The 24,839-nt window shown below is 37.1% G+C and overlaps 1 protein-coding gene across 2 annotated transcripts in view; it reads right to left on the bottom strand.

Annotated features, from left to right (window-relative positions):
• The window catches only part of PIGK (phosphatidylinositol glycan anchor biosynthesis class K), a 70,494-nt gene that overhangs the window by 19,093 nt on the left and 26,562 nt on the right, over positions 1-24,839 (bottom strand). For both annotated transcript variants that reach the window (XM_065656418.1, XM_065656419.1), the window contains exon 10: positions 5,033-5,108. In XM_065656418.1, coding sequence (XP_065512490.1) covers positions 5,033-5,108 — 76 coding nt within the window. The remainder of the gene's footprint in view (positions 1-5,032; positions 5,109-24,839) is intronic.

Here is a 24,839-nt window from a genome sequence, read left to right as displayed (position 1 = left end):
GAACCAAGACTCCACCATCAGGACAGCCGTAGAGTGGGTGCGAGAGGCCACCCTTGAAATGTAACGAGTGCTATAGGGCGGCTGCGAGAGTCGGACAAGGCACTTGTGTGACCCCTGAATTTTACAGTCTTGCTTTCAAGACTCTAGGAGCATGTGATGGGTTAATTTTCATATCGAGCATTTCACAAAGATCGCAAGTCACATAAAACCACTTTAATTTAATGTTTGTGAAAACATTTAAGTCTAAGAGCTAAAATTGTTGTGTTATAGATTATCAAAAATAACTTTTAAAAAATCTATACAACATGATATGTTCCATTTTCTTAATACTGTTTCAACAATAACTGCCAAATGCTGCTAAAGAAAACCTCTCTCAATTAAATCAGCGTGAAACAGGAATGACATCAACAAATGCAATAAACTAACACCCCTCTACTGTCTGAGAATGAAGTCCCGAGAATGAATAAAAAGTAATCTTGAAAGTAAATGGATTTTAGTTTGGGGGGAGGGCAAACTCGTTAGAGAAGCACAGACATTATGGAAACAAAGACCTTCTTGCAAGACTTAATACAGATCTGCAACTCTACAGTCATGTTTGATGACCATCAGCCTGTCCATCTATGACTCTGGAGATCCCTTTCCCACCTTCTTTCTTAAATTTCTTATTTAATTTCCCTTATTGTGGACTGAGTCACACCCTCAAACTAAACTGGATGTGGCAACTCCCTAAAGTCCTCTGAGTCTAAACTCAGCAAAGCTAATGGTGCTCACATGAGTTGCTCGACTGGAACGTGGAACGGAAAGACAGATTTACTCAACAGGGCTGGCATGACCTCCTAGTAATCTCCTGAGATTACAGAAGGCATTTTCCACTAAGGCTTCTAAAGAGAGGCTACAGAAGTGCACTGGTTTAAAACCTTACAAAACAAACTTAACACATACATCCAAAAGGAAACTCAATCTAATTTAATTAGAAATTATATCTAACACCCCCCATGCATTGCCCTATACGAGAAAACACTTAGGAACTCTTTTATTTTTAAGTAAAAGTGCAACTGTAAGCCATGTCAAATTTTAAGTAAATTGTGCAATCGCCACTAGGGGCTGGAAGTTGGTTTCCTAAGATACCATCCCGTTTTAACAGCATGTTAATTTATCTGCTTAATATTTTACAATGGACTAAAATCAGTATACAAGTCAATCGTAGTCTGAATTTGCTCTTTCATTTTGTTTTCAATTATAACAACATCAGGAGATCTGGCATTTATCCACTGAAATGTGCCTTTCATCAATAAAACATCCTTCCATCAGTAAGACACCTGTAACAATTTCAGTCTCTTCAATATCCTAAATCCCAGTTAGGCAAAATATATTAACACATAGTGACATTCAGAGCATGAGCACGGGCACTAAAGGTAGGTACTTTAATTAAAATACCTGGCTGAATTGGAAGGCCAGCAATGAATATCCTTTATGACAAATGAAAACAATCTTCTCAAATGCAGTTTCTCATGTTCTTTCGCCAGATCTGTTTCTACTAAAGAAGGTGCAGAATTAAAGTAATCTCTCCTTTTTCTCCCCCTTTTTTTCCCCCTTACTATTCATAAACTTAGTCCAAGTAGCAGCATGGTATGCACGGCTGTACACAACGAACCTCATTAAAAAGGCTGTCTTATGTGGGAATTCTTCTGAAAGTTTAATTTTTGCCATTTTAGAAGTTTACATGAATGACTGCATTCCTCTGCTGGGCACTAGTGGTTTTTTATTTCAGTTGAAAGCACACATTTTGCTTTTGTTTTTGAAAAGGGAGAAAGCCACTTCATTTTGGTTAGTGTCTAAAAACTAGTGGCTTAAATGTTAGTATTTGTTTTCATTCTGCTATTTATCTTCATTTCTTCAAATTTGTCTTTTTAATAATTAACCATGGTCTAATGTATTCAATATAACACATTTCTGAGAATCGGAACTGTGAACTTTATAGGGTTGTTATTCTTTTGGTTTTATATTGGTATAATAATACATAATTACTAGTCCCATAAAGTTTAAGATCAATCCCCAAATCAGATTCTGGGTCTCCTTTCATTAAATAGTTTAGTCAGTATCAAGTCTGAAATTTTCACATGGAATAATTGGATTAGAAATCAAAAGGTAAATTTCTGTTCATTAGTATAACATTTTTTAAAATACCAGAGAAGTATTGAAGAGAATGTTAGAAATCACATGTAAATGCCCAAGGAAAACATGTACACTTTAAGTAGTATTCAGGAGAATAAGTTTACAGTAAAATTTGGATAGAATTAGCGGCCGCGTTGGCTACTCACTATAATTAAAACGTACTTTGGTGTTATACTGATTTAGGATACTTGTCTACCATTGTGAAATATTCATGTATATTTATGCCACAAATATACACCACTGATGCCTTTATCTCTGCCTAGAGGTAAACAAAACATGGGTTAACAGGAAAGAAATCTTCCATGGGATATAGAACCAACAACAAAAGCCAGTACTAAACACAGTGATTATCGATTCGGATAAGGCATCATAACACTACAAATAGTATTCACTGTTTTTACTCATGTTATTTTTTTTATTTCTTAGAATTTATTTCTTTTTTCTTAAAGTAAAAAATATTTATTCATATAAACTTAACATGGCCCTTGCACTATGTGTCCCAATGGTCGCAGGGCCCTCAGAAATGACACATTATAATCTTTGCAATGCTAATTCAGCAGGACATCAGTGCAGAGTATGCTGAGCTGATTACAGCTGGAGGCTCGAAAAGGGTATCATCATCATCCAAAACCAGGGCATGATGCCTGACTCCCTGGCACAACAGCTAAACAACAGCCATTTTGGTCTATTTCTCCACATCAAAGACATTTGCAGTTCTGTTGGGTCTGTTTTGCTGCCTTGTGTGGACCACAGCTCTATACTCTCAGTAAATTTGATATAGCAAACAGATAAGACCGCGCGCACACAAAAAATTTTTGCCATTCCACAGTGCAATATTCTATTGCGGTATAACACACAGCAGCCCAATGAACCCTCTGTGGCTATTACCCACCTAATATTGTAAAAATATTACTATGACATTTCGTCTGGTCAACCATCTTAAAGGTTAATTCTGTTTCCTATTTGAGATTTTCCTCTAGGTGAGCCATTCCATGCAGTTTCTATTTACTGATTCCAAACAACCCCCAAACTGTTTCATTGCTCACTCTCACTGTTAAGAACATATTGACTGGCTGCCTGCTCTGCTGTTTAATTCATTTATGCTGAGAGTCAGACATGAAGACAGAATTTTAAATGTGACATTTGCAGGCTGTTGGGTCATTTGAAGCTCTGACAACACCAGGGAGTTCCTGACATAGAAACTGGTCCTGATTTCCAGTCTTCCATGTTCTGAACACATCAGAAATTCTTCCCGGAGGTTCAGATTTCAGCCAAAAGTTTTAAAATCCCTTGTGTTTACCTCTCGCAGAAAAGACCTGTACACTTTAAAGTTTTAAAATAAAGCTTGTTTCCTTTAAGGTAAAACCAGCACTGCCTGCAGCGTGTGACTCAGCTTCTTAAAAACACTGATTAACACAGGTATTCAGAAAGATCTACAATAATAACTAATACTAATAGGATTCTGTAAGCAACTTTGACATTTAGTGAACTTTTATCTGTTCCTCTTGATCTTTAAGCATTCAAAACCAGCTCAGCCTGAAACCACAGCTATATCTAACATTGTCTATCTGGCTATTGCTACCCTGACCAACATCAAGTCCCAGTTTCCAGTTGGAAGTTTTCCTTATCTCAAGACAGTGGATGGACTGTACCATTTTGTCTCCCATGATGACCTGTCATTATCCTCCCCAATCTTCGGGTCAATTTTTCAGAGTATACCTGATTACCTGATGGATTCCATACTGCTAAGGTACCATTAGGAAAACAGTAATCTGAACTTAAGTCCTGACTTAAGAAACTATTGTTACCTGTCCCTGAAGCAGGACTCACATCTACAAAGTTAAAAAAATTCCTTTTTTTTTTTTTTAAGAAAATTCCAAATGTCTGCAACAGAACAGGTCTTTTTGCTTTTTTAAAAGCATCACCAAGAAGGAAGATACTAACTCTCAATACTCATGTTTTACAGTATGTCACAAGTTTTATGTATGTTATTGGGCCATGAGTATTTCCAGAAAATACGCAGAGCCCACTGTGGTTAAGAGCAAAGAATGAGAAGACATGAAGGCATGATGGGCATCTCATCTACCAGCAGGATGGAATGAGAATCAGACCTTGAACTTTGAGAAAAGAGCAAGAAGGGAGTATAGAATCTTCTGCACAGAAAAGATCTCTTCCTCCTTGCCATAAATTGGGGGGGAAAAAAGACATGCTGTAATAAAAACTGTAGCCTGCTATTCAGGCTATTCCAGCTCAAATGTCCTATCATCCCTCATTTGTTTACCTAAATAAATAGAAGAATATTGACTTTATATATAAAGACACAGTTAGAAGGCACAATCTAAGCAAAATCTCAATCTTTTGGGGTTTTGTTTTATCATGCAAAACAAAAAGCAAACAATTCTGTGTAAAGCAGGAAGTATGACGACACTGCTGTAGCCAGAAATGGAAACAGTGCTAATTCGGAACTGTATTAATAGGGGAGATTGTTTTCCCTACTCAATTCGTCATGACAGTTACTCCATTATAACGACTCTATACTTCGGCTGCTTTTTCAGGAAGGGAAATATAATTTAGGTCAAGATGCAAATTTGAAGAACTTAATGGAATTTTTTCTTTTATATCAGTAGACACACAATTTTAACAGCAACCTCTGAAGTGTCAGCTGTGTCATACAGTAAGTCATTGCCATGTTCAGAATAAGACTTTTATAATTTAATAGTTGTCATCTGAATAAGAGTATGTTGTTTTTACATACTTCCAGCATGAGGACATTGATACCGTATGACCTAGAAAAGTAGTTTAAATATTACAGATGTTGTTTATCCTCAAAGAAAATCCTTAAAATAGAAAGACATACCTGGTGTATTATCTGAGCTACAGGAAGTTGTTCAGCATATTTTAGTGGTTCTGTTGCCGCCTCATCCCTTGGAAGCCTGAGAAGAAATGAGGTTAACATTTATTAGTTAGTACAATGTTTACCGAGTTAAACTCCTGAAATGTAAGTGTTTCAGGTACATCACTTTTTAAAAAGTGTGGTATCTGGGAGATTATTTTGCTTAAGATGAAGAAAAAGTCTATTTTAAAGACCTTAATTGAATATATTTCTTAGAAAGTTCAGTGAAAGAAGAAATTTATAGTAAACAAAAATGTGTGTGATATGGATTTCTTCCTGACCAAAGCACATAAAGCACAAATTTAGCAGCAGAAATCTAAGAAAACCTTTAAATTTAGTTTTAGGTGAACAAAGCGCTGGTGAAAGCTGGATTGAAATCCCCACAGAAGAAAAGTCTTATGCATTTACATAGCAGATTCAGCACTGTTAACAATACAAGCTTCTTCACCCAGTCCTGCCAAGATAATTCAAATACAACCATCTCACAAGGCAGAAGGGATTATTCGCTGTTTCCCATTTTTGCTGCAAGTGCACATCAGTGTTCAGCTCTGGTAGAAGTTCACCACCACAAACATCTGCACATTTGCCAGCACACTAGTGTGTTCCACTGGTTTCAAACACGCCAAAGAACTGGCATGAACAAAAAAAGTAGAATACTTCACAAAGAAAATGCATCATATCCCTTTAAACTTCAAATAAATTATAGTTACAACTGGGAATTCAGAATCCATAAGCAGTCTCTTAAAAGAATATTTAAATGATGGTAAATTAATAGGAAAGCATGTCTTAAACCCTTCAACCATACTGCTTTATTCTACTGGAACTGCACAGCATGTGCTATATTTTCAAAGTATCATTCAAGGTTTTCATCAGTCACTCCTCAATCTTTCCAAAGAGTTCTGAATATAGGAATTTGAGTAATATGACAAGAAATGAAGGGGAAAAAATAAGATCCCTATGAAAAGAAAGCCTTTCTACAAACTTAGATTAGAATTAGTTTCAGAAAAAAAACTGTGGCCAAGACATTATTTTCGAGGTTCAAATTACTACCTTATACCCATTCTAGTCAAAAATGATACATGCTTGCTGGGTTAATTTACCTGCAGACTGGCTGCCAGGAAAGAGCCAGAAACTAAAGGCTTAGACTCTGTACTGTGGTAAAAGAGAGGACAATAAATGCACATCTCGTCCCTTTTCCATTTCTGAATTTCTGTTGTGGTTTGAAATGCTTTTAAGCTCCAAATAAGATCCTGATTACTCAGACATTTGTAACGAACAGAGTACAAGGAAGTATGAAAGTTTTACTGTATAAGAAATTCAAAAGCAGAGGACGAAAGAAACCTGGCAATATTTCAAAGATCACAGTGACAGCCCATCTACAACCGCTGAAGGTGCTTAGGGAAAATTAAGTAAGCAAGCTCTGAATTACTGAAGCTGGTCTACTGAAAGAGCTCACTTACTCATATGGTGTTTAGAATTTTTGGACTGTTACGGCAGTTATGAATTTGTACTGACATGATGAAATGTACTGCACACAACCATCAGAGCTGATAGTGGGCTCAACAACTCCACTGCAGGGTGCAGAAGGAACCTTTCCACTGTATTCCTTTGTACTTTCTATCATTTGCAGAGTCCTGACTGGCAAAGATAACCAGTGTCTATTTAGCTACCCACAGTTGGTATGAATTTGGAATGACTTCTGTTCTACTGGGAGCCTGTTCGCTGACACAACACCCTGATTTACAGATACCAGCTACATAAAGCCATTTCTTAGGTATAGTTCTAGGTATGAAACCACTGTACACAGAACAAAATATTAATCAATATCTTGAACACTTATCTCTGCAGTCTTTACAGGGACACTGCAAATTTGGTGGAAAAACAAACAAACACAACCACACCACACACACCACAGTATCTCAAATTCCAAAATTAAATACACGAAGCTGCAAGTAACAGCTAAAATTACTATAAACTGAATATTAGCGGGGGGGGGAAAAAAAAAAAAAAAGGCTTGTCTGTTCTATCAAGGACTTTGTACTTTTGGCAATGTTTTCTGTCTAGACAGTCAGCATTCCCTTGCATAGTCAAACACGCTCCTTGTCAATTGCAGAAAAAAAAAGACCTTTATTCAAATGTCAAAGGATTAAAAAATATAGAGAAAAATTATCAAGGTAATTTTGAGCCTTAGGAAGCCTTACTAAAAAAACAGGGAGGGGAAAATAGTATAAACATGTATTTTAAAGCAATTAGATTTAAATTGCAATTAGGCTGAGAGGAGCCTTTCAACATCAAGAAAGACTATTTTCTAGTTTTTTCCAATTTCCTTTCTGAAAAAAAAATCGAGTTAATTGAACTACACTACATTTTATATACACATATAAATTCTAAGATATAGATTAGATAGGTGGACATTATAATATATACATACACGTGTCTACGTACATATAACCACACTATAATATGTATACATGCATGCACACAGGTATTTTGGAAGAAAACTTCAGAAATGTACTCCCAAAATTTTTGCTTAAATGCCATCAGCTTCTTGTATATGTACTCTAGTGAGGTACTAGCTGTCAAGTCTACAAAAGAGAGATTTGATTCTTCTGCAGATAAGCCTCCTCAACTGGATGAGCATGTATCTCTATCTTTTATATTAAACTGCATAAATTAAAGCATGGAAGCTCAAAACTCTTGATAAAAAAGCTGTATGAAATATTGCCCAACTATATCCTCTACCTGGAGCAAGTCATTAACTTGAGCTAGCAGGCATGATAAAGCAGTGTATCAATAAACTTTGGGCATTTGAGGTTCCTAAATAAAGTGCAAGAATAACTCACAGTAAATTATCTCTACAAATCTTAAAATAACACTGTAATATATGTTATGATGATGTTGCAGTGCTGTCATCTAAAGCCATTGCATGGCATTTTGTTAACTGAAAGTACATACCACTTTCTCCTGGTACCATACGCTCAGATCCATCTAACAAAAATAACTGTGAGAAGGATATGCAGATTATTGAGCAAACCTAAAACATCAACAAGTTCTTACTGACCATGACTGGGGTTTTTTTACCTAAATTCATAAGCATATGTATGGCTTCACAAAGGTTTTCCTGAAAGCTTTGGTCCCAGCTCTTTTCTTTGATCAACTATCAGAATATTTCAACACATTTTTCTAAGGATATTCTCATCCACTTCTACTCCTGGTTCTGACTGAGTCAGATCTGAACTGTTATTATATTCACTGTTCATAGTTATTTACACATTGGAAAATTAAAAGCACCTAATACTAGTGACATTCTTTTCAGTTAAAAAAGGGAATTACCCCTACAAGTTATGTTGTATTTTAAACAAATAAAAGTAAAAACTTTGTGAGAAAACCACATTTCTTGCTGATTTATGTTTCTCACTTTCCTATCAAGTGATGATACCTGTGACAGAAATCAAACTTCATGACAGAGGTACCTTCCAGGCCTCGGTTTTCAAATACTTATATACAGTCAGTCTGGAAAATGCTTTGAAGTGCTTCAAAACGTCCAGCATACTAAGTTCTCCCAGCATAACTACATCAGTTAGCCATACCAGTTTCAGTACTTATTTTAACAGATACAAGCAATATAAACTCCTTTGAAGACCATTATAGTACTATGAAGGCTCCATAGACCCCTCTTTCATTTTCTCAGATCAAGCACCAGTTTACTGGTCTAAACATTTGTAGAACAGGTATAAAGCAACTTCCTCTAAATTTCTTTTTGCTTCTTTTATGTTACCAACAAAACGTGTTGTGCAGTCATTCCTTCTAACAAAGGTGAAAATTGGATGATGCAACAGGAAATTGCTGTGCTATGAGCAGCACAGAGGATGAAACATCGCATACCAAAGATTTCCATGAAACAGCATCCATCCTGAAAGCTCCAAGAGCAGGAGTGAAGTCAAGACTTGTCTGTTCTGAGAAAAGGCCAGGAACAACTACCAGAGCCTATAATCTCCTGCAAGTGGGCACAGAGGATATATTTTAAATGGTCTTTTTAAAAAGAACAGAGACAGCTCGCTGCCAGGAAGATCAAGCAACATGATGTAGCTCACAACTACACGGCTGAATACTCTCCCCTAAAGTGGGGGCTGCATGCAAAACCAGCTGCTCTGGGCACGAGTTATGCCCTGAAACATGCACAAACCTTGACCAGGAAAACGCCAGCTGGTGTGAACCAAAATCATACCAGGGACCACACTAACAATTAAACATCCCATATGACTGCAAGGCAGTACATCAGTCTGTCTAATTTTACAAGCACAGAAGCAGCCTCATATTCTGTCTTTAAGAAAATTCCATTGGTTGGCTTGGTCAGTTTTGCAAGTGGATCAAAGAAAAGCTATAATCAGGGCAGTTAGTACTGAGGAGAAAGAAACTTGCTGCAAAACTGCAACTTCATTTTACAGTAGCCCTAAGTTAGTAGCCCACTCATGTTGGGCCTCCTGGACTGGCAGAATTACCGGTCAAAGACAATCCTCTTCTAAAAAGCATAAAGGGATCGGAAGGCCATGACTGGAGAGGAGAAAAAGGTCAACACAGAAGAGGATGTTCTACTTCCTCCTCTTTTGCAGGGTGGAGGAAGAGAACAGGTCAGCTCATTTCCATTACAATCATCCTCACCTTGCTTCTTCCTTTCACAGGGACACACAAGTAAATTGGTTACTACTCTTCTTGCAGAGATAATTTCCAGATGCCAGGGGTGGTGTTCACTTTTGCTCAACAACAGCTATATCAGGGTGAAAAAAAAACCCCAAACAAAACAAACAAACAAAAAAACCCACAGTAACCCTCAGCTGATGGACTTTGTGTTCAAATCATAAATGCCAATTTGAGGCTGCAATTTCACAAAATCAGTTGGCCTCACTGTTTAGTTCATTCATATTTGACACTTAAACCTTTATAAAATTAATATTGTAATACAAATTTCTTTCAAAATAATTCTATTGCAAAAAACGAAAGTCATTTTTCATGAATTAATTTTCCAGTAAGAAATGGTCCTTTCTGTCTCAATTGAACATGACAGCAGAGTGCTGCCAACAGTGCCAAAGCAAACTAACACCATGGCATAGCAGCATATACCGCATCACGCCTGACAGCTGGCAATGCAAACCATAAGGAGATCCTGATTTTCAGGGAGAATACTAGAAAGAAACATAAAATCAGAAGAGAAGTGGGAAGCAGTGAGAGATAGCAGAAGAGGAGGATCTTGAAAAAGTCAATTTAAAAGTTATTTTTATACTGCCACTGTGACTGCTCTTAGATGAAGGAAAGTAAGCATGAAACAGAAACTGAGGAAATTAATCTAAATCCAGTAAAATGTGTCAAGATATTAGGCAAAAAATCTTATTTGTTATTTATATTTGCATGCTCACTCTTACAGGAAAAATCCCGAGAGAGTCAATGTGTGCTAAAGAAAAATAAATCCCTAGCAACAAGAGGTGGCACATTTTGCCACAAGTGCTAATCCAGCCTATGGTCTGCTACACAGAATAGCTGCAGTGGCCTTAGGGCAGAGATGTAATTTATCTCCTGCAAGTATTACAAAAATACAGGAAAAAAAGAGCAACATGATCACTAACTGGTTCGCTCACAGCAGAAATGGGCTGTTAAGACACTTCAAGAAAGAGAAAAGTCTAGATAACAGGACAAGCCATAAAACCTGGCAAATATAAAAATTCATTAATTATATGAGGCAATAGGTCTAAAGCCAGTATTTCTTCCTTCCTATACAGTCTCTCTCTTCCTTCCTATACAGTCATCAAATTTGATGGTTTGGACAGCTCACACATTCTTTTATGCATATGATACATGCATAGGTTATATTGCACTGCTTTGAAACTATTTTCACTTGATGGTAAGTCCTAATATACAACCACATCTTGGAAACTACACAATATCAGAGTGTGAAGAGGGTAAATAAGAGGACATCAGAGACAAAAATGCATTATGGAAAAAGGGGTTTGAGTATTATCTTCTTCATTTGCTGTAGATGTACACGACTTGCATTGCTCCTGAAGTGCAGACTGGTTTGTCTAACATATAACTTCTGAATAGTATGAATGAAAATATCAAAACAGATTGTCCCACTTCTATAAACAGCTTGAAAGCAGAAATACTGCAACTGATGGGACAGTCAGTATGTGACCAAAGGATGCCAGTAACACAGCAGTGGTCTAAACCAGACATCCCAGACTGAAGGGTTGAAATTATTAATCTAAACCTGTGTATAGCACTGATTGCTTTATTGACTGTAAATACATGAACATGCTTGCATCTGGCAATAAAAAGAAAACAAAATACCAGAGCTTTATGTACCACATCAGAAAAAGTTATTAGGTTTCCTATTAAGGAGAGGCTGAAATGGGCTATGTTGGGTTTGAGTGAATAGTTTTTAAAATTGGCCATTGAGAAATTTATCTACCATACCCATACTACAGAAGATTAAGAATTAGACCTTGGATGAATGCCAGGTACTCAATCTGTCTGCTAAATCCTAACTTCACACGTATTTAATAATAAGGTATGTTTAAACAATAGAAGCACCAATAATGCACATGGAAAATGCCAGTGCTTGAAAAGATGAGATCACGGTTAACTCTGTTCTTCCCCAAAAAGTGCAGTAATCAATCACTTTCTTATCTTCTAGGGGAATGCAGGATTTTCCTGTAAGCCTGTTTACAACATGGATAGTCATAATGCAGAGAAGCACTTGAGCATAATCATTCCAGGGAACCTCCTTACAATGGCTCCTCCATGGCATCAGTTTCTTCAGTTAAAGGCTCAAAACAAGTCTTTCAGATACTTAAGGAAGCATTCAGTGAACACTTTGCTGCTGCAACCTTTGCTCAGGTGAGTGTGGATGCCCCCTCTAAAAACCTGATATGCCTAATAATGCAAACAAGTTCATTCACTACCATAGTACTGAGCTTTGGTAAGCTGGACAGCTGGCAGCTTACCCTGGGTGACCTTGCAGGACTGACTAGCAGAATGCTAATGTGCATCTTTTACACTTGATTGCTGCAGAGCGTTAGGTCTTTGGATGTGTGAGCAATTAGTGCATATTCAAGGATGAGGGAGCGATGTCTACGAAGTATGCAGGCACGTCACACCTACAGCTAAGCACACCAAGATGCTGCGACCTCCACTTCATGATGCTTGCAGAGACAAATGCACCAGGTGGCATACTCTCAAAAATCGCTTAAAAAGAAGAACAATACAATATGGAGACAAAGTAAAAAAATAAACTGAAAAAGCAGAAATAATCTCTGATGCAACAAAAAACTAAATCAGTGCTAGACACAATCAGATTTATAATTATCTGAAGAAGGAAGACACTGACTTGCACTGAAAAAATATTTTCCTTCAGTATGCTGGCCTTTACAGAGATATTCCTGTAGAATAACACAGCAAAGCGTTTAGAAATGCAAAATACTTTCTGTAATCTGTTCATTTCTTTTCAAATGTGAAAATTTTTGACCCAAACTAGTTGTACAGACTTATTCTTGGAGTTTAAAAAAAATATCTTAACTCTCTGAATGCACCGAGATTTCTCTTGGACCTGATCATAAACAGGTCTGCTGGTATTCCCAGAGTCTGCCATACACACTGAGTTATAGTTTGCTGCTTCATAAGCTGGATAAAATTAGACTGTAACAAATGTTCCTCTGCCTTTCTGTGATCCACACATAATTTCTTATCTAAAGAATTTCAGGTGATTAACCTTTGTCAAGCCACATATTCCTAATCATCCCAAGATCCTAAAAAGAAGTAATAGAAGTCTACAGTTTTAACACGGGCTGACCAATATTGTCTCTCTACTCTTTTCTAGCCAATTACTTTTGTCAACATATGTTTAGTCACTGAAGGGACTCTGTTCTTCCTGCTCCTATTTTTATACTTAGGCAAGACACAAGAAAGGAATTAAAAAGAATGTTAGCTTATGTAAGCAGAAGTGACTTTGCTGCTACTGGAAAACACGACCTATAGGGCTTCATTTTGTTATCTCAAATATTCCACGTTTCAGGTAAATTAGAAAATCTCTTTTGAATTAATTTAAACTTCAACATGATGTTGCTGCTGAAGCACAAAATGCTAATCAAAATTGGAGATAAAAAGACCAGCTAAGTCTCTCCTCTATCATTGAAAATCACCATTTGAGTTCACAGGTAAAAGTAGGCACTCATTGCTTAGTGTCAATTCATTCTTAAAGCAGGCAGGCACTTGGGGAAGAAAAAACAGAACAAGTGTCTCCATCGAATTTCCCGAACTGGGGCATGTTTATACAGACAAGTCCAGCAATATCAGAGGAGCTTCTACTGATAGTCCAAACCAGTCAGAAAAGAACATCGCCCACCCAGCTGAGCAAAAGTTCAATCTAGTTTGAATTGACTATGTGCTGTAGCTGTAATTGAGGCTGCAAACTTCCCCCTTGAAATTGGTCCTTCCTAATTGCACGGGAAAACATTTAAAAGAGTGGTTAAAAAAGACACAGGTTATTACTGCTCTGTGACTAGTAGTTGGAAAACCCATGACTGAATTTCACAGAAATCTCAATAAAAAAGACAACCCAACCCTCCTCTGCCCTACATCACCTATGCTGTTTAAAAAATCCTAATACCAGTACATGTTACAATTATACTTCCAGCTGGATAAAGCAAGCTTGTTCATTTTTCATAATTGACAGTTTATCAGCAGTGCCTAATCATTATGTAAACCAATTCAACTCCACCTGCCAGTGCACAGAAAGAAAAATCAGCGGGAACATGTTTTTAAACAAAGAGTTAACATGGGAATGTGCCAGGATAACAATTCCATTATTTAGTGGCCATAATTAGTCTTTATAGAAAAGTTCATATTTTGTTTAATACCAGTGTTCCTTCCTGCATATGTTCAAATTAAACAACATATCTGCATTTGTTTATATTGTTACACTTTTCAACAAGCATCTTCTAAAAACCCTGTAATACACACATTTTAAGTCCCAATATTTCTACACCTACAGTACATATTTCTATTTTTTAGTTCATGAGTCACGTAATGTACCATCCAGCTATAATTTCTCATGAGACTGCTTAGTTCACTACAAGAATCCATCAAAGTAGCTGTGGCAACATCTGTTATCCACCCAACACCATCCTCAGACTTCTACCTTACCCACTCCATTTCAAGCTTCCTACTCTACTTTTTCACCCCTTTACTCCAATTAATCAAAGTAGGTAACTACACAGAATTAGAGACATGTTGTTTCTAAGGGACTTTCGGGGATCATCTAGTTCAATCTCCCAACACCAAAGTAGGTCAGCTATGGCTTTGTCTAGCTGAGTCTTCAAAGCCTCCACAAGCCCTCTGTGGAACATGCTCTAGTATTAATTTATGCTTTTTGCAAAAACATTTCTCCTAATATACAACCTCAACCTCCCAAGCCATAATCTACAGCCAATGCCCCTTGTTACCAAAAGAGGAGTTTACCTTAACCATCTCCACAGCTGCATTTCAAATCATTGCAGCCTGCTACTAAATTTCCCTTCTTTTCAAGGCTAAGCAAGCCCAGATCTCTCAACTGCCTCTCACAGGTTGTATGCTCTAGGCCCTGACCATTGTGGCAACATCTCTCCACTGTCTCAGCATCCTTTTTGAAGGAAGCCAGACAGTATTTCAGGTGGGGTTTCATCGGCAAGAGAAATAACAACAATATTGCTCAGTCTGTTAATGGTATTCCTCCTCATGCGGCTCAGTAGGCAGCTTGCCCTCTTGCTGATGATGGCACTCTGTTGGTTTATATTCAACCTGGTGCCCACCACCACCTCCGGATCCTTTGTAGCAGGGCTGCTAATCAGCCTGTCAGCTTCACTCCTACTGATATGAAATAACAAGAAAAGACATCAACTGAACTTCTTTCCACAAGTGTGTAAGAGAGCATATATTGGTACCAATAACAGACCCAGGTTTTCTTGAAAGCAGCACACTGTGCACTGGGCACTCAGAAAATTAATCATATAAATTACATTTCTGGGCTTTTGAGAAATCGTTTACTGTGCAATCAAGTCTCCCCTGAACACTAGATGTTGCATTTGATCTTTTTGGATATAAACACGATCAGTAACACATTTCCATAAAGCAGACAACCAAGACACACCAAGAACTGCAAAACACTGCTCCACAAAACGTAACCAACTGCTTTCCCTTCTCTCACCAGTAACTGTTCCTCTCTGTAGTCAACTCTAAGAGCGGCCATGGCAGACAGATCTGAGCACCATTCCAATCAGCGGCAGTAAATGCTTTAGCTCTCCTCTCAACGCATGCACCTAGGTAACATTATTTTGCTAAGCACGATTAGGAGGGCTTGTCTTCACAGAATACTGCACAGAATGTATGCAGTTCTTCAGCTTTTTATCAGTCTTATTTTCTGGACCATGATTTTCTGTTCTTGATACACGACTTGTGCATTTTTTTGTCTGGGTTCTGGTTTTGTTTGTTCCTGTTAATGGCAAATGAAACCTTGAGTTTGAATACTAACACTTAGCTAGATTATATTCTCTGAGGCCAGGGTACCACAGTTTAGTGAGTCTGCTGATGTTGAACAATGAATCTATTAGTGTTTGACCCTGTAAAGCATTCTTCTTCTTCATATTAGTATTTTATGGTCTGTTTTTCTGTCCTCACTTATTTAATAGCATTAGAATCAGAAAGGACTCATCTCCTGACCACCACAGACCATTGCATATTAACCAGAGTGCCCTACACTAAGTTCAGTGACTTTAGAAACTTTACAGTCATTAAACCTGAACAATTTTAGTGGTCTGCTCCCAGGAACAAAAGCAGCAGCAGCAAGTCACTTTTCCTGAGTCAAGCACGCAGCACATCACCTGCAACCTCCCAAAGGGCACACTAACTTGGGAATTCCCCTGCCTGTCCAGGAAAGCCGCTAGGTCTGAGGTCTGTGTGACAGAGAGAGAGACACTACCTTCTTCCATTCAATTCAATCCTGTAGTAATTCTGACAGCTACACCTGTGCAAGACATACGCCTGGATTTGCAAGTTATTCCTGGTTGCAAAGCCAAACAGTAGGCTGGACAAGCCAGGCTCCTCATGTTCCAAGGTGATTTCTAATCCGAATACTGACATGAAACCCGGCATCTCAGATACCTGGCAAGTCCAGATTTCCGATTACCTCAGCCTCTTCTTGCTGGGAAGGGACAGACAGGGCAGCTCGGAGCGTGCCACAAGCCATCAGCTCCCTTGCTCTCTGCTGTCTCCAAGGGACAAGGCTAACGCAGGAACAGAAGCAGCTACAGGCATCTCCCTCTCCATCTTTCCTTCTCAGTTACCTTCAATTCTCCATAGTGTTCTACTTGTCTTACTGTAAGAGTAAAGAGATAAAACCACTTTATATGAAAAAGCTTTTTTACAGAACTTTTAGTTTCCATTCCTATGTTGGTATGAGTTCTTAATCATCAACATGGTAAATGCTAAGCAATGTTTAAGCAAAGATCTTTATAATGTAATAAAGCAAAAGCTACTACTACAAAATGTCAAGTTTCTAAAAATTAAGTACATTTTTCAAGAACACCTACATAGGTTGGACCTTTCCCACAGTAAAAATAATTTCTGAGTTAGTAGAATTATTATTGCTAACAAAAATGTCTAACAAAGACTAATATTAAATAGTTATTTTTGAAAATAGGACTTCAACTTTTTAAATTAAACCTTCAGTATTCAGTCAGAATATGCCCAAACTTAACTCGGCCATGATTTCTAAGACTGTCTTATGGCGTTAGAGTATATACATTAAACTGGTTTATCTGGTTTTACTTTCCAAATCAAAAACAAAACACAGAAAAAAAATTTGCCACTTCACTCCTTTGTCAGAGGATTGTTCATGTTATATTTTTAAACAAATGTAAGGGTTTACATAAAAATTTTTTGCAATTTTAACTGATTGAATTCCTAGTACTATTAACCTAATCTTGGTCTTTATCTCATTCCAGTAGGACATTCTTCCAGTATTTAAAAGTTATTTCCTGCAGATGTTTACGATCTACACAACATTGTATCAGTAAATTTGAATGTTGAGTATACATTACCCATAGATACTACTAGCAAGAGCCTCTGTAAAGCAGAAAACATCTCAATGCCAATCTGTCACTCGGCTTTCAGAACTTCAGGCTCTCAATACACCTAATGTAAAAAGAACAAAATCTCCAATGCTGCTAAGGTCCTTCACAATCCCATATATAAATATATGTCTGCGTGTACACACACATAAAAGGCAACTGTGAAACTAAGGCAAGAATTAAAAGTTTCTTGATTCATTTAGTCGAGATAATAAGGCTAGATTTTTCTTTCACCACCTGCATATGGAATAACTAACAGTTATAGAAACAATGGAACAACTCCAATTCACAGTAATATGCTTAAGGAAAAAAGAAAAAGGCAAACAAAGTGCGGGAAGCACAGAGATGTGCAATAACCAAAAGAAGATGTCTTTCAGCAAAATTTTGTATGTTACATATTATCAAATATATGAAGTCTATTAAAGAGTGTACATTCTGTCCTGCACCTTTTAACTTCACATTTTAAATGTTTTGTGGAAAACAAACTTTAATTCTATATCATACATTTTCTCTCATGTTTTCATGAATGTTCAACGTATCTGTCACCAAAAGTGTTAGAATACTTGCAATGTAAGCACCACGGTGGCAGGTGTGTATCTTTCTTGTATATGTTCATTGCTCAGCTACAATGGATCCTCATTCATGAGTAGGACTCCCACACACTATCGCAATACAAGTAACCAAAACAATAGGAACCGATTTTTTTCAGCAGGAATATCAAAGCATTTTAATATACATACTATGAAGCCCTTCTACTTGCATCATCATATAATTCTACTCTGGTTTTGGAGTGAAAGATAAACAAAAGTGTATGATGGCAATGGAGTATGCTGTTCCTCTACCCAAGGAAACTAAGAAAGAAAATATTTTCTTTCTGCAATTTAAATATAAGCCCTCTGCAGCAATTTTTCTGTCTAGCCTATAGAAATTATATGTTCAAACAAAATCTTGTCATAAAACTCAAAGTATGTGTTGACTCTTTATGGCCACTGGTCAACTGAGATTTCACGGGAACAGGCTTTTCATACTTTAATGTCTCCCTGCCTTATTTCCTAAAAACAAAAAAAACTCCACAAACCAACACCCGCTCCTGCTGCATTTATCAAGACTAGGATGAATGCGACAAACACACCCATCCCAACTGATGGATGTATAAGTCACTTTGAAATGAGAAATTTCCATTTCAGTAAATACACTGCACTGTAAAGTAGCAAACTTTCACTAGAGAGCTGCTAGTGACTGCAGTTATTGTCTTATTACAGAGTCCCGGACTGACATATGATAAGATAGTATTTACTGATGCACTGTATTCATTGAGAGAGAAAGGCCTGGAAGACAGATATAGTGGGGAGAACAGGAATAAGAAGAACAGCGGCTATCTCAAGCAGACTGCTAAGCAGCCAACACCATCTTCCCTTCAGCACAGCCCAGTGTCTCCTCAGAACCACGGTGCTGTCATCTCAGAAGAGCTGGCAGCCTGGGGTCCACTGGAAAGCCAGAGTCTGGTAAAATACAATTTACGACAAGAAAATTATAGTGCTGATGGCTCTCCATAAGTGGAAGACACCAGGAATTCCTACTTATCTCAAGAATGCAGAGAGTTTTTGTTATTCAAATACTTTTTTTACTGATGTTATGGCTATATAAATATGTTGACCAGCTATCAGCCAGTGCATCTCTAGTAAAACCACCATTACGCAGCAGGTCTTTTCAAATGGAGAGGAAGAGGAGGAAAAGAACAACAGTTAAAAAATTAGCGGAGAGATTATATAGTCTAAATTCAAGACAATGGTATAGCCAGCACAACACAAATTGATTATGTTATATTATAATCACCTCCAGGAGTACAATGAAGGCGTGTTTCCAGGTTTGCATCTTTGTTTAGTGGTTTTCTGGTTGGTTTGGTTGTTTTTTTCTAAAGCAGTGATCTATCAGACATTCTACATTAACCCTTACAGACCAACCGCATATACTGCATTTCAAAAACGATTTTCTACTGGAACCTTATTCACTTCACTATTATCAGGACAGCAACTTGACAGCACACTATTGTAACTTACTGTTTGAACTCTGTTTTTCTCAAAACCAAATAGTTTTAATTGTATGTACACAATACTGCTGTAAAGGTAAGCAAATCCAAAGTGAAACTGGCAGAGGATAAACTGCAACAAGAGAGATCCTGACAGAGAATTCTCCAAGCAGATGGTAAGTCTGAAAATGCCTCAGTAAGCCCCTAGGACAGATATTATTTCACAGCAGCCACTGCTGAGAGCACAGTGAAACACAGTGGAAATCCTCTGCTACTTCCTCTGGGAGCCACCACCCCAGGTACAAATGCAGCATTGTGACACCAGCCTACGTTATGAGAAAGGCAGATACACAAGTCCAAGCCAACACCAGAAAACACCTTTTTTTATGTGGAAAGAGCATTCTAAGACAGAGTTAAATGTTAAATTTTAATAACTATTGTACATAATCACAAACGAAAAAACACAGACTATATTTTCATTTAGTGACAGACACCCTTTCCCCAAATTTATTCATGTGGAGAGAAGTATTTTGCAAGGTGATTTATTTGCTTGCACCACCTAGTGGAGTTCAGTTTAATCTACCAAACTAGTCAGAGCTCAGATGTGCTCCTACCTCGCGCTGTCAGTGGCAGACCGCATTTTCTCACAACAGTGACAGGGCAAGAGGAAATGGCCTCAAGTTGCACCAGGGAAGGTTCAGATTAGATATTAGGAAAAATTCCTTCATGGAAAGGGTTGTCAGGCATTGGAACAGGCTGCCCAGAGAAGTGGTGGAATCACCATCCCTGGAGGTGTTTAAAAGCCATTTACACGAGGTTCTTAAGGATGTGGTTTAGTGCTAGAGTTAGGTTATGGTTGGACTCAATGATCCTGAGGACCTCTTCCAACCAAAATGATTCTATGCTTAATATTTCAAGCCTGCACAACCCACTAACAGCGCTACTCTTCTAAGTTTCCACACATCTATAAAAACATAGCACAAAAAATGCTAGAAAACAATACCTGTTTTGCTTGTATTAAATAAACAAGATATCAGTGCCAAAGTGCTTCTAGATCTCCTCACCTTAAGTTTCCAAAGCAGAGATCTTAAGCATTCACAGAAATTCACACCACATTTATTTTTTACAACATTAATTATTTCATTATTGTTTCAGCTTAATCAGTTTCAGTTCTCACTTCAATATAGACATATATTTCTAACTCATACAATATCAGAGAAGAAAAAAAAAATACTGCACCCACTTTACAATAAGGAACTCATCACAAATGTTTCATTTGTATTCACAGGAAGACTTTGGGGAATAATGCAAAAGATTTTACCCATCTATAAACTTCCATATGAGAAAAGAAGAAAACATTTTCATTTCACAGTGGTTTAAAAAATAACAAAACTCTGTTTATTCAGAAACAATGCCCCTTTTTTTTCCAGAAGACAACTGCACTGACATGTATGCAACGCCCCAGGCCATGGTACAGTCTAGGACAGCTCAATACTATCTACTACCATACAACAGAATCATATTCTGACAAAATCAGAGGATACCTGTGCCACAACCACGCAGACACTAACACAGTCCTTTGAAGAGAAGGCAAGAAGGGAGTCAGACTGTATTTTAAATAAAGGATAAAGTGGGTTTTGTTTCCCTTTTTGTACTCAAAACTTTTAGATTGTTTCAATACTCATACAAGTACTCTTTCATGATAGAACATTAAAGTGCATTTGTCATAGTTTTCTTATTTGCTTAAGGTTCGAACATGGGCCATTTTGCTCTACGAGGACTAAGACCAAATTTAAGATGACCAAATTTAAGACTTAATAGCTGCACAGGAAGCAGAAAAGAAACAATGCTTACAATTTTATCCCATGTACATTTGGTGTTCACCCACGTAAAAATCTAATTCTGCACAACTGTGGAGTAATATATAGGCAAACCACTAGATTTCATACCCAACATCAAACCACTGCAGAATGCCGACTCCATTCAAAGAGACGAAAAAAGAAGTATCAAAGCTCAGTCTTTATATTAATCACCGATATCAGAATATAGGTTCAGAATTAAAGACACAGGCAACTGCTGTATGTGTTACTTTACATAAATCTGTTAAGTATGGGCAACTCGCACTCCTAAACTTACTGTTCTCCATGAATTTTAAAGCTGCCTTTGCCACTTGTGTTCTGAAGGGAGTGCTATGCGGTCAGTTGACCCAACACACCACACCATGAAGACCTCACAGTATTGCAACTGTGAGCCACGTTTATTAGGAAAACTTTTGGTCATGTTTATACCATGAAAGGCATTTTCAAAGCCTATTCTACCACCCAGGTGAAGGCTGCAGTCACTCAGAAAATGGTTTGCAGAGAAGAAAAAAAACAAACAAACAAAACAACCACAAACCCACTACTGATAAAACTTTCACCCATTTTTCACCAATTTCACTAAAGTATCTCCTTAATAGAGTCTAACAGACTCCAACAATAAAACTTCTTTATTAATATTGGTCCTCATGTTTTTATTGGAAAGACAACCTGCTGCTTATCAGGGATTTTTAAGTGATAAAAACTGATTATTAATTTGCCTTAAAATTTCATTTTTATTTTGTAATGCTTTATGAAATGGCCCTCATATTTTCTGTTACATTTCTCCTCTTTTTACTTAGCTTCTGTCCAAAGCACTGGTGGTTGCTATGGTAACTTTGGCTTTTTTCCCCCCACTGTTCATGCAGGTTTTCATCAAATCCAATGACTTTTTTTAATCTTATCTGTTCTATAACAATAGTTCCTTGACTAAGGTGCTGTACACTGTACCAGATGAGAATCCTGGTATTTCACAGTAGTAACTGGAAAAATGATAAGTTTTGCTAAATTCTGAAAAGCAGCAATTGAAGTGGGGTTTTCCAGGGGTTTTATTTGATTGGTTTTTAACTGAGTACATTTCTTTCTTTTAATCTGAATATTATTCAGGCAAAATATACTAATTAACACACCAGTAAAGTAAGATAGAGCAATTTTTTAAAACAGTAATGCTTAAGGAACAAAAGACCTTGTGTGGTAACTTTTTTTGAAAGAAAATTATCACTGTTGTTTCACATAGACTAATCAGGACACAACTAAATAAAAGGAGAACTGAGTTATTTTCTGCACTTCTATTATCATCATTTCAAATCTCCCTGCCATAGAAAGAAATACTCCTAGTCACTTTAATAAAATACTTCTTAAACTTAGCATATAGTCTGTTATCAAGCTGGTCTATAACCTGCAGAAAACAAACTGCATATGCCAAGAAACATGAAGTATGTGCAAAGGCTGGAGCCATTTCCACACTCTTCACTAAGATTCTATTTTAAATCTGTTTTTCCAATAATATTTAAGTTTAGGGCTAAATTCTTCCATGCGAGTTTGTTCTTGAAGTTTTGCTTTGCCTTGAATTAATGCAAAGGAGATGCTCTCTTGATATTTTCTACAGGACATCATCATCTATTTGTGCTCCAGACAGGATGCACCTCTCATGGGTACCTACCACTTTACTCAGGAAAAGTAACTCAGACACAGGGAAATAGTCAGACCAAGCTGATTAAACAACTACACAGAACTCATCCAACACACAGGACTGAGCATTAAAAACATAAAAGCACACCAAGCTATTTGCAACAAACACATTCACTACTTCACTCACTAAATGAGGTCCAGAAGTATTATAGAGTTCCTGGACTCAAGTTTTACTGGACTATGGTTACCTGAGTCTGGCCCCTAACTTGACTCTGTGATGCACACAGGCAGGGCCATGCTGGAGACATGGTCCGGTCCAGTGCAGTAGACTAGAGAAGCAACCTCTTCTAAAATTAATTCACCTTTAAAACTGTCATCCCCTGAAGCAATACAAATACTATGAACAAAAAAGAGAAAGGCTTTACAAACCAAGAAAATTACTATTTCACAGAATTCCACTCTGAGAATGATTTTGCATTAGCTTGTTTGGGGATGGGTTGCATTCAATATCTATTTGCAACCAGAATCATAATTCATCTCTTCATCATATATTATGGATATGGAAATTTTCCTTAATTTCAGGTTTTATAACCAGAAACACATTATGTATTTTGACTTGGTTAGGCGACTAACATGTATATTGCTGTTATTTCTTATTATATTGATTTCCTGATTCCCTCCTCTCCTATTAACTTTTTTTTTCAGTTCAGTTTGAAAAGAAGAATACCTAAGAATTATTCTTTTAGTTTTTAAGGATAATTACCAGTGAGAATAAATAATCTACAGTTTGCTTTACTTCAGCAATTTTGTTTCTTTTCAAATTTCTGGTGGAGTTAGCTTTATTACATAATTATTCTTTTGTACAATTCTGATTACATTTAGCAAAATAATCTGATTGCTGGATCAGCACAGTAGGCACAAAATGCATTAATACATTAATTATTCCCTGTCTCAATTTACATTACAGAAGAATTACTGAGACTTCAGTTTTTTACCATGTGCAGGCTGCATATTCTTTTGGCACATTAAAAGATGGTGGGATTTCCTCAGTAGGTGGGATTTCCTTTCTAATGGTGTCTATATCGGCCATAGTTCCTACAGCTTTCTCTTATGCTCACAGCCAGACATAGACAACAGCTGCACAGCAATTAGGTCTGTTCCATAGCTGCATTTTATGATATAATCACTGACATGTAAAATGAGCTTCCCCATCCTTTTTTTTTTTTCCAATCCCAATGTGTCTTGTAAAGGACTTCATTTTACATCCAGAGAAACTGGAAAGAAACAGTTAGAAATCAGTAAGAAACAACTACCTAGGATATTTAAAGACTCAACTAAGTACCTCTTGGGTGATGTGCTACCATAAATAAATTCCATGTCACACTACTAATCACTATTATTTTAAGGCATCTCTTGCATCTATTATTACCAGCCATAAAACTCACATATGCGTACACAAAATGCAATACAGTGATAATGATAATATTTTAAGAATTGCACTGTAATTTTAAACGCTTTCTATTTAGTATTAGCTGAATTTAAGAACAGTCATAATTTGTCACATAATTACCAAATGACTCATGTATTGAAGTGTTAAAGAAATAATTATGTTTGCATAAAACCCTGATAGTGCAATATAATAAGAATTTTGTGACCAGTAATGGAAGCCCTCTGTTTGCAGAATATGTACACCACGGGTACATGTTTTTTCCACACTCCAACACCAAACTGGAAGCGTGTCACTCTCCATAACCTTTCAACAGCCACCAGTGCTGCTGGAAGCATCTCTAAGAATGGCAACTGAGGTAGCTGTTTTCATGGTGCTTCTTAGAAGTTTGCTTATTAGTAACTGAGCACACACACACATCACTTAAAATACAACAATTATTACTATAAAATATTTAAAGCAACCACTGACGTAAACCACCTTTGAATCTATGGCACAAAAAGTCTTCCTGCCACAGCTAACATAATGCTTTCTCCAGTCCTTCCTAAATTACTTTATAAACCCACAGATTAATACGCAGTCTAATATTTTTCAAAAGTGCCATTAGATTCACAAACCATGTAGAAATATTCTGTTTTAAGGACAATTTTCC

This window comes from Caloenas nicobarica, chromosome Z, assembly GCF_036013445.1.
Source record: "Caloenas nicobarica isolate bCalNic1 chromosome Z, bCalNic1.hap1, whole genome shotgun sequence".
NCBI lineage: Eukaryota > Metazoa > Chordata > Aves > Columbiformes > Columbidae > Caloenas > Caloenas nicobarica.
The sequence above is the reverse complement of the archived record's forward strand: the minus strand, read 5'-3'. Positions and strand labels throughout refer to the sequence as shown.